This window comes from Passer montanus, unplaced genomic scaffold, assembly GCF_014805655.1.
Source record: "Passer montanus isolate IOZ18808 unplaced genomic scaffold, ASM1480565v1 scaffold28, whole genome shotgun sequence".
NCBI classification, from domain to species: domain Eukaryota; kingdom Metazoa; phylum Chordata; class Aves; order Passeriformes; family Passeridae; genus Passer; species Passer montanus.
In genome coordinates this window covers 3,294,870-3,306,108 of record NW_024367483.1, presented here as the reverse complement: position 1 = coordinate 3,306,108, position 11,239 = coordinate 3,294,870, and the positions used below count along the sequence as shown (strand labels likewise).

The following is an 11,239-nucleotide window of genomic DNA, read 5'->3' as shown; positions in this document are numbered from 1 at the left end:
TTGTGCTGATCAGCTGCTGAGCCTGAGATAGGAAGACAGAGGAACGTGTTTCAACTAGCCTTTAAAGCAGAAATACTTAATCCTATAAAAGGAAAACCTATATTTAAAAATACATAGAATGCCAAAACTAATAAAGTATTGAACTGAGACAAGGTCATGCCTCTGAGTTCTTCTCCATGAACAGCACAGTGGGACAGAAGAGCAGGCTAAGAGAAATTTAAGGGAGAAATTGAGGGAGAGCTTTAAAATAATGGCTGACCTAGAGGACAAGGATCAACCAAGTGGTTTCCTCTTCCAGAATATGTGGGCAAGACAATACTCAAGTAAATTCAGTGCTAATAAAATTTCACACTGTTAGAAGGGAATCGGTAAGAAGATTCCTGCACAATCCCTCTTCAAACACTTTTCCATGAAACATCACTGAGGCCAAGGAATTAGGAAGACCCCAAACCCCAAAGAACAAAAGCACTGTGTGTTCACAGGAATGAGACCATGCTTGACTGGACTGCAAATGGCCAAAGTACAAAGAAGGCAGAAATTCAGAGCTCAAAAAGTCAGCGTAGCATAGCAGAGAGCCTGACACACAGCAATGGCAGGTACTCCAGAGCAGCTTCCCTGCTGGCATCGCTGCCTCCTGGGAAGCCTGGGACTAACACAGGCACACGGGGAACTGCTGCTCCCAGGGGAGCTCCCTTGGGAGGCTCACAGCAACCACGCAGAAGGCTCTGAGTGCCCCTGAGGGAAGCCAGCACCTCCTCCCAGCAGGGGTGACAGGAGGGGATCCTGTGCAAGGCTGATGGCAGGTTCTGCACACGCTTTGAATAAAGAACATTTCGGTGATTCGGGTTAGCGGAGCACCAGAGGTATGGATAGACTGAGAATGAGGATGGAGAGTGGCAGCTCTATAAGATACACTTTGTAGGGGGAAAAAACTGTGACTTTGAAGTGCAAAATTAATAGCTTTGCTTTTGCCTGAAGTGTTCATTGCTTATATGGTCTAGATGATTAAAGATCTTTCTGGGGAGCTCGGGAATTGCAATAGCATATATATATAACTTTGTCATGAAAATCTGATGACAGAAAAAGAAGGAGGATCAAATGAGCTAGTAAGACTCACTGCAGCCAAATAATGCAGAAATGCTTCATTTTTCCTCCAGTGAACATTGGTTCACATTTTTAAAAATGAATTTGCTGAGGCCACATACCACCACTGGTTTCCCACAGGCCTTTGAGCAATTGAGTTTGACGGGCAACAGAGTTCTCAGAAAGTAAATGTCAGTCAAGGAAACCAAATTTTACATTCATATGGGCCAATATCCACCCCAGAGGCAGCTCTGTGTTCCTCCAGCCCTCAGGAAGCACAAAAATATTGTGTAACCAATCCAGTGCTGTGTAGCCAATCACAAACCAAACAACATACCTCCACTGGAGACTTTATGGAACAAATACTTACCAAAAGACATTTTAAGGACAGTTAAATGCATTTAGATTAGTAATAGCAAACACCTAAGAGAACCATGACGTACTGCCTGGTGGAAATGGTGGTTACAACACCAAGCCAAGAGTTAAAGAATTGTTTGGACAATGATGTGATTCTTGGGGTGTCCCGTGCAGGGCCAAGAGTTGGATTTGATGAGCCTGATGGGTCCCTTCCAACCCAACATATCCTATGATCCTGTGGTTCTATGATTCTATGAACACACTGCAGCACCAGCATAAAACCTCCTCCCCTGTCCTCTAACATGCCAGGCTTCATAGCCAGCCCATTAACACAAACCCACTGGTCTCTGGGGGAATAAAAGCAATCATTCCACATACATTGGCAGAAAGTATTCCCTCAGAGCAAGTCAGAGAGCAAAATGCAGAAAAGCTGCAATATTTACATATTCCTTTAAAATTATTCCCTGACTGAGGCCTGTAGGACTGCTACATTAAGCCGCTCTCCTCCCTCGAGGTGGCTACATTTTATTAGAAGATTAGGCAGTTTTTTCTCTTTTCATTTCTGTATTACAAACTCTGTTTGGCTGCCACATGACAGGCAAAGAAAAACAACCCCACTGCAGCGTTTGCAGGAGCAAGACCAAGTCTGCTGCAGACTCCTGCTATTTTTTGAGAGGACATCTCCACTTCTTGGGGCTGGATCACAGCGGGGAGCTGCTCAGGGATTCCTCGGAATCGGGGTTTGTGACTCACTATTCATAGGCAAGAGCTCCTCTTTATGATAAAGGTGTTTTAGACAGGAAGGGGTAAAGCAGATGGAGCCAAGCTAGGGGTCATGATGAACTGGTATGGACCCATGAGAGAGTTAAATTTCATGCTCTTATTGGACATGAACATAATCTTAGGAAGGCATGCCAGTGATGGTCAGCCATATGACAATATAAAGAATGCAAAAGACACATTGGAAGATTTTCCTAGAAACTGGATATGGGTGTGTGGCCATGACATTTTTATCAACAGCGCCAGCAAAACCAACACTCTCATATTCGGCTGCAAGCAGGGTTTCACTAGAAATCATGTTAACCACCAGCTCCTACCCTTAAAAGGAATCAGATTAGCAGCAAGAGGCAAGCCTGAGGTCAGAAACTTGCTGCTATTTGTTTGGGTTTTGCAGTAAATGCCGTGCCAGCTCTTCGGCCTGGGAACAAACTTTGAGGCTGAAAAGTGCTTCTGACAGAACCAGTTTGATGTGTGCCAGGCTACAGGCAAGACTTTTCAGAAACAAGTGTCCAAAATTAGACATTGCAAAATCATGCGGTCCAGTGAAACCATGTTCCTTTCCCACCTTGCTTTTCTTCCACTTCAGCCCAGACTCAAGAAAGCACTTAGGTACACATACATGGCAGAAATTACCACCATCTTTGCTGCATATTCACAGAAAAATGAATATTCTTCCAATTCATATTAGTTTTTCACATTCAGTTCAATTCATTTTTTTCAATCCTTGTAGATCATGAGAACTCTTTTCTCACCTGTTTTTTTTTCCTCTGAAATGAAGTTTTGGATTATTTTTTCCCTCTGTGGCCTTGTATTTTCCTAGGATATAATTACACTTTGCTCTCCCTATTTCTAGCTTCACGAGATTCATCTCTGACATTTCCAGAGAAATGCCAAATTTGAGGACTTTCTGAAAAGTTCATTAAAGTACTAGTCCTAAATCAACAACAAAGGCATTCATTAAATGAAAGACAGCTCGGAATAATCCTCCACTGATTCCTGATGGATATCTCTGACCACTCAAGCACCACTCAAGCACATCACAGTGAGGTACCTGAGAGCTCCAGATCATCAATGGAAAAACCATGAGAAAACAGGAGATACTTTATTCCTTTTCCTGCCCTAGTGCACACCTGGCACACTCTAAAGCACCCCTCCCACACCCCAAATCAGGGCTGCCATCACACCAGGTGCATTTCTAAGCAAGCAATGAGGCTGCAGAGCACATCCACCTCACAGCATCTCACATCCACAGCATCTCAGACACACAAACACAGACACAGACAGGCCTGGCTGCTCTGTACTTCCATGCAGGGTCACCTCCCATGTGGGAGTCTGCAGCTTGCCCTGCTTCACTTCCCAACACAAAGGTGAGAAGGATTTCAATCCTGATATCTTGCAAAAAGGAACAACATTTCTGACAGCTGACTGCTCTTTTAACAGAAGCACTCTTACAATGAGAAGTAATATTTTAATTGACAATTGGAAAGCACAGTCTAGGGATGAGGTAATTTCTAATTATTGTGATGGGATTTTAAAAGGTGTGCAGTGGTACCAATAGAAGTTACTGACCCCGTTGGAAATTACTGGGTAAGGTCCTCTCCCCTACACTGAGCAAACAGCCAGACCAGCCACCCCAGCATTAAAACCTACAAATCTGTGAAAAATTCACTGTGGTTGATACACTGCAGCTCATAATGACTATTTTTTGTCCACAGTGCTGCTGTTTGTTTCAAACCATTTAGCAATATTCATTAGCTCCCCACTTCAAATTAGGGTAATTGAGAGTAAGAGAACATGCAATTAAGTTTTTTACTACGGGAGACGTGCCCCTTTTCCTTCTCTGGCTCAGGTGTTGACTCTCTTGACTTGCAGTCAGGCTTTACCAGGAATCTTTCTTCAAAAATGCCAAATGCATAATGAAAAATATTGTGCTGCCTCTTTCTTAGAATCTCACCATCACTGGAAATTTTAAAACATATGCTTCTCCTCCCATTTATTCTATTTTTTTACAAGAGAAGGATATTAAACTCTGATACCAAGACTGTTGTGCCTCTGACCCTATTTTATGGCTGAAACCACAGACCCTGAAGCCCAAGAAAAACTCATGTGTGTCAACAATCCTTAAAATTAATACTAAAACATAGTCTTACGACAAAAACTATGTCAGCTATACCATTGTCTGGGATACTTCAAATTCTTCCTCTCCAGGAATCTCAGTCACCCGCATTGAATGACTCCCAATTGAGACATGAGAACTGGCAGCAGCATAAATACCCACGGAGCACTGGCTGGTACAGCTGACAGCCAGATGGGATCAGAACAGCAGCAAAAGATAACACTGAGCTTGGACAAGCAGCTCAGGCACCAGCCTGGAAATTTGGAGAGTGCCCTCAGGTTCTTACTCTGAGAAGTTTTTATGTCTGACAACAGGCCAGTCATCTTTGGCTTTGCCTGCCTGAAATTCCCATCTGAAAAAATTAGTGGACTCTGCCTCCCACTAAGGAGGTGCTGAGAGCCTACAGGAATGCCATGACCTGAGATAGACAATAAATGTACAGGGAACCAGAATCAAAAACCTTTGTGTCTTCAGAAAAATCAGTTGCTGGGGAGGACAAATCAGGATTACAAGAGTTTAAACTCTGTGTCTTCAGCAACACTGTGTGTGTACCCATGCAACATGCACAAAAGCAACCCAACTATTTCCATTTTGTAATAGCAGTGTTCTCATAACCACAAGGGTCCAGAGCTGTCAGAAAAGACCTGAAGGAAAGGTTGTATCTGTCACTCAAACAGGTACTAATAGAGTGTGAAAAAACAGCTGAGCTCTTGCATAGACAAAGCTTTCTGCATGTACTTTTGCTACCTCACAGCCTTCCTGCAGAGACAGGGAAAAAGCATTATTCCCACCTGCCAGAAGATAATCTGAGTTTGAACGGCCTGCTGAATGCTGCATGAGAAATTACCCTGCCTTTGATTTAGCTCAAGTTCCCAGTGCTCCCTCCACGCTCCTCGCTGTGCGCCAGGACCCAGTTTCAAGTTCATTACCTTCGTGTTTTGAGTTAGTGCCTACTGCCTGCATACAAATGTACTGTTTGCAGCCAGCATTCCAACAGCTTTCCAAACCTGGGAAAACCCTCAGAAGAGATGCAGTTCACTCCTTCTAGCACTGTTGCATGAGTCAGGTTCCTGTGTGCTGTTGCCTGTTCTGCCATGGATTCTCAGCAGCACCAGGGTGCTCTGTGAAATCCCCTCCCAACACCATCTCTTCTGGGTGGGCACCAGGAATCGTCAGGATGTGTGTAGGACTTCACCAGGGAATGGTGCAGATTAACAACTGCAACCTGCTTTGCACTGCATGGATGGGAGACACTTCCAAAATGTGGACATAAAATTAATAAGGGATAACTATGTATTTCTTAAAATTACCAACTGCTGCTTTGTACTGGTTTTCTCTTGCTGATTGCATGAAACAACAAAATGCATGTCCTTTATTTATGAATGTAAAAAACCATGGTATGTCTCATGTCTCTGCTAGTTCCTGATATGAGGAGCATTCACCCTGCAACTGGTGTCACCCCAGATGTGGAGACTGCCCAACCTCTGCCATAACTCAGTTGGTTTTATGCTTCCTCAGAGCTGGTGGTGGAGAGCTAACTGCTGTTGGCTCCCTGACATTTTACACTATCCAGTGCCTATATCAGCCTGATATGCAAAACAGCTTCTTCATTTGACCACATGAAACACATCAAAGAGACCTGCCTCATATTTGCAATTAGGTGCTGAAAAATAAAGTTGCAAGACTTCAATGTCTGCTTTGGAAAAGCTCTTGTTTAGACCAACAAGTCTGATTTCCACAAACCTGTCATTTTTCAAAAGTTCCTTGTTTTTTGTTATTTTATTTTATTTTACTTTTTCCAGGGCATGAGAGCTGTGAGTCTGATTTCCACAAACCTGTCATTTTTCAAAATTTTTTTGTTATTTTGTTTTATTTTACTTTTTCCAGGGTATGAGAGCTGCAGGACCAAGAATAGAAGGAACAAGTTATAAACCTTTCAAAGCAGAGATTGGCATGGAAATTCTGACAACCATCAATGTGAGCAATGCCGCCAGGCACCATTCACAATCCACAGCATCTTTCAAACCTGTCGGGGGCTTTTAGAAAGGGCTAAAAATAAATGCAGAAATGCAGTAATATATATACACACACACACATATTATTGTTCAAAAAAAGAACAGGTGGTCCTGCCAGCAGTGTAAACACAGATGACATCTTGAAAACAGCTAACAAACACCCAGCTGTGCAGCACTTTCAGAAATCTCCTTGAGTTCTCCCAGCCAGAATCATCTGGGATCCAGACTCTTGGTCATGACAAGGCCTGGGTACTCCCAAGCATCTTGATTTCCTCCACCCAGTATATTCACACAATTCCACCCTCTTGACCTCCTGTGGATTATTGCCCTTCTGAAAATAACACACATGGAACAGCTGGTGGGGCCAGAAATGTCTTAAATGTAAATAGCACAAGTCCCTGTTTTCTAGCTCCCCACCACTTGATCTGACCCCCACCCTCATGTAATGAAGAGGAGAATTTACTGAAAAGGAAAAAGGATCAGGGCACTATGGACAGCCCAGAAGGATTCAAACAGCAAACGTGAGTGGCTGCATGTTGAAACGCGTGAAGTCCACTACCTGCAGGGAAAGAAAAGAAGAAAACATGACAAAGTCCTGGAGTCTCAAAATTTATCGTAAACCTGCAGAAAAAAAATAGGGGAAAAAAAAATTTAAAAAAAAAATTTAAACCCAGATTTCAGTTATGTCTCCTCTGCCCACCACAGGAAGAAGACTGATGTCACAGGCTGAATCACACACATAAATCCTCCTGCCTGGTCACTTCTCTCTGAGTATGAAAGCATGACAAAACAACTTTGCTAGAAGCCTGTAAGGCTCAATATCATCTCTTTGCAGCCCTTCTCTCCTGACTGTTTTGAAAAAAGAAAACGTAATTTACACTTGCAACATCTCTTTTTTAATTTCACCTCATCCCAAAACATTTGGTCTAATAGAAATACCCTTGGTTTAATATATATCCACGAAAAGTAAATGAGGTGATAAAGCTTACAAGTGCCAAATGGTTAAATGCTGCTACAGGGGAGTACATCTGCCATGGCATCAGAGCAGCGAGTCCCAGGGTGCAGCATCTCGGGCACGGTGACAGACTGGCAGCTCTCCCACCACACCTGGACTGCACAGGCACGGAGAGTCCCCCTGACGTGGCTGGGAACAGCTTATCCAGCTTGCTTCTGGAGGCTCCTACTTCCCTCAGCCTTCCTGTGCAAGGGAAGAACACTCCTTCAAAGCTGAAGAGAAAACCAGCCTGCTGTTCTCCCAGAGTGGCGCATAATTGAGTCGGCATGATGCCGCAGACTACCAAATGCAGCAGATGGCTGCAGGCACCATCCAGTTTAGGATGACAAAGTTGGAACAAAAGAAAAACAGAAGGCAGGGAATGCATCTTCTGCTCTGGGTTACTGGGCAGGGGCTGAACTTTGGTGCAGTTGGTCTGTCGCCAGCACACAGCCAGCTTCCAGCTCTCCCACTGCCACATGGACAATGACCAAATGCCCAAGCCTGGAAATGACAAAGAAAAGTGAGGGAAAGCCACATCTTCCCAGGTAAAAGAGGCAGGAAACTACCAACAGTCTGATGATCTGTTTCTAAACTACATAAAACAAAATCTCCAAAAATCCCCTCACAATGCCAGCCCTAAATATGCCAAGTCTGACTTCCAGGACTCTCCCACATAACCTGCAGGAATTCAGAAATTAAATTATGACCTCTGTGTATCGACACACATCGTTTCACTGCTGGAAGGTAAAGCACTGATGTGAAAGCATGCAGAAAATGAGACAAGATGCGTCAGATCTGTACAGTGTACCATGAATGGTGTCGTGCAGGGAGGGCTCGGTCTGCAGTGGCATTTAGGGGTTTATTTTTGCCAAATCCACCCCAAAGGATCACAGACTTTAGGAGTGGAAACATTCCTTCCATTTCCCCAGGCGCCTTGCTCACAAAGCAGCTGGCTACAAGGTTCACCACAACAGACAGACTGGAGGAGACAAGAGTGATACGGCTCCACAGGACACTCAATTTCTTTATAAAGCTCAGCCCTTTGTGAAGGCAATACAGCTTCCATGCCCAGACTGACTGGTTTATAATAGCCACTGTGGTCAGCAGTCCTTGCAGGACACAGAGACAGCACCATTAGCTCCAGAGATGGGAATGGAGAAAGCTCTTTTGGCTGCAGGGTGCAGCCTGTGATCCCAAACGTGAATCCTGCACAAACTCCTGCCCACGTTGCATTTGAGATTTCAGGACCTGTGATCACTTCAAAGGCTCAGAGTGAAATCACCTTCACTGCACTCAGAAAGCCAGCCATGGGAACATTTCGGAGTGGAAGAAGTTTTTGGAAGGGCAGGAAAACACTTTGTGCTACAGCAGAGCAGCCCATACTCCACCCAGAGGTGGAGCTGCCCCAAAACAAGGCTGGCACACAGAGATATCGTGCTTGGCAGGAGCTGCTTGTGGCCCACTTTGGGCAGTCACACCAGGCTGGTTAAGCCACCCTTCTCCAGCAGACAGGCTCCCAGCCCAGCTGCAGCTTGTGTTGGGAAGAGCTGTGGGAGAACATTCCCTGTTCACTCTCCTCGCTGAGCAAAATGCACTTGGGAAAGGAACCAAAGAAGTCAAGGCAATATGTCTATTTTCTGATCCCTACCAATTGGGGGGAAATAAACTCACCTTCCTAAGGGCCATCCAGTTGCTATTTGTGCCGCTACCATACAAACATTTTATGGTAAATCTCTGATTTACACCATAAGGAGATAAAGATCTTTCATGGAATGGTTGGAAGGGGGACCTTGAAGATCATCCAGTTCCAAACCCCCCCATGGGCAGGGACACCAACTAGACCAGGTTGCTCAGAGCCCCATCCAACCTGGCCATCCTTCACCTTTGTTCAGGGACAAGGTGTTCACTTAGTCTGAAAAACAATAAAGCACACCAACTCATTAGGTTAAATTGTTTCTTTTGTGGGTATTTTTAAAGCATTATTTAATTTCTATCCACATTGTGGAACAAAAAAATCTAATTGTGCTAGTTGGCCTCACACCTTATCGATGTATCAGCCACACAATGACTGCATGACTTGGTCAAACTACAAAACTCAGGCCTCACACCTTATCAATTTATCAGCCACACAATTACTGCATGACTTGGTCAAACTACAAAGCTCACTATGACTCAGTTTCCTCTTCAAAAAAAGGAAGATGTAAATGCAAACTTATAAAACCAGAGTGTTCTGAGGTGTGATACATTTTTGCAGCACTGTAAAAGGCAAATGATAGCAATCATATTTCACAAAGACAGCAATCATTGCAATTTTGGTTAAATTCCAACCAAGAGGAAATTTGCCCTCTGCTTTCAGAGTGGAAAGTTTCCTGAAACTTGCTTGTTCATTAAAGCTCATTACTTTCCTTCAGTGAAAAAAATTCACCCCGGGTGGCCATTGGATTAGCCTTCTGCTCCTCGTCTGGTCACAAAAAGCAACAGAAGGGTAAAAATAACAGGTCCTTTGAAAATGTTACTGTAAAGATGGTGCATCTTAGAATAAATTTCTACACAGTTGGACAAAGAAAAAAAAAACAGGGCAACACCATTTGCTAAAAAATTGACAGCCGCCTGCTATTTTGGAGATCTCTCCTCTAATTGCAGGCACCTGCTGCGGCAGGGTGTACTCTAAAATATATCTCACCAGTAATGCTGCCTGGCAGCAGCCAGGGCCACCCAGGAGGGACCCTGCAGTCCCAGGCTTCACAGCTTCACAGGAACTGGGGTTTTCTTCCAGGGTAACATTTGAGTGGAAATACAAATAAATTCAGTGTGAGCCTCTCTCCCTGCTCACTTCTATCACATCACCTCTATCTCTTTTCCGCCCTCCCTCCCTTCCTCCCCCTCTTAACTACTTTTTCCTGTTCCCTCTCCTCTCAGCATTCTTGACCCCTCGCTCTCTTGCAACACAAGATTTAGGCTTGATTCCTTTATTTGCTATTTTCTTGACTTCTGAAATATTTTTCCCTTTTTTATCTCTGCTTTTGTTGTGCCTCTGTGTTTCGCGTACTCTTAAGCTGAGAAAACTGAGGCAACCCTTTCAGAACTGCAGGTCTTTGAGAAAAACGAGGAGGTGACCAAAACCCCTCTCTGCACGTCCTGGTGTCTGTGCCAGCCTCACACCACCTGCAGCGGCTTCTCCTCTGGCCTTTGTGCAGGTCACCATCCTCTCCCTGCTCCTTCTCCTTCACCCTCGCCCTGCTCCCTGAACACCTCCGGGGACTATGACCCCAACACCTCCTGGGGCATGCTGGCCACGCTATTCCTGCTCCAATGGCCAGCATGCATTGGCCTCCCTGGCCACCTGGGCACACCTGGCTCAGTTCAATCCCTGTGACCAGTGTCCCACATCCTTTTCCAGTGGGCCACCTTCCAGCCACTCTTCCCCAAGCCTGGAAGGCTACACGGGGTTATTGTGCACGCTGGCTCCCGGCGGGTCGCCCAGGGAAGATAACGAAATGAGGACGGGGAGCGGAGGCACGGGAACGCCGGCAGCCTCGGCTGACAGCCGAGCCCCAGACGGGGTTATTGTGCACGCTGGCTCCCGGCGGGTCGCCCAGGGAAGATAACGAAATGAGGACGGGGAACGCCGGCAGCCCCGGCTGACGGCCGAGCCCCATCGGGGCGGGGGCGCGGCCCGTCCCGCCCAGCTCCGCATGCTTCCCCTGCGCGGCGCCCGCCGGGAGCCGCAGTCCCCGCCCGGTCCTCGTCCGTGCCCGCTGCCAGGCGGGGCTCAGCCGCGGACTGCGCTTCCCACTGTTCCCCGCGGTGCGGCCGGGCCGGCGGGGCCGCCATGGGCTGGGGGGTCCGGCTCTGGGCGCTGGGCGGCCTGGCCGCCTGGACGCAGCGGCG

General features: G+C 45.8%; 1 protein-coding gene and 1 long non-coding RNA gene across 4 annotated transcripts in view; one reads left to right on the top strand and one right to left on the bottom strand.

Moving 5' to 3' along the window:
* Window positions 1–6,245: 6,245 nt before the first annotated feature.
* LOC120504092 lies at window positions 6,246–10,156 on the bottom strand. The gene is made up of 3 exons (XR_005627934.1): window positions 10,032–10,156; window positions 9,020–9,260; window positions 6,246–6,910 (listed from the first exon to the last, which is right to left on the bottom strand). It is a non-coding gene; the product is annotated as an uncharacterized LOC120504092 (long non-coding RNA).
* A 933-nt stretch (window positions 10,157–11,089) lies between these two features.
* ACP6 (acid phosphatase 6, lysophosphatidic) overlaps window positions 11,090–11,239 on the top strand; it is a 9,601-nt gene continuing 9,451 nt past the window's right edge. The window contains exon 1 of one of the 3 annotated variants that reach the window (XM_039713275.1): window positions 11,090–11,239. In XM_039713275.1, the coding sequence (XP_039569209.1) occupies window positions 11,181–11,239 (59 nt within the window). In that variant the 5' untranslated portion in view covers window positions 11,090–11,180. The other 2 variants (XM_039713277.1, XM_039713278.1) reach the window with 2 other exon arrangements.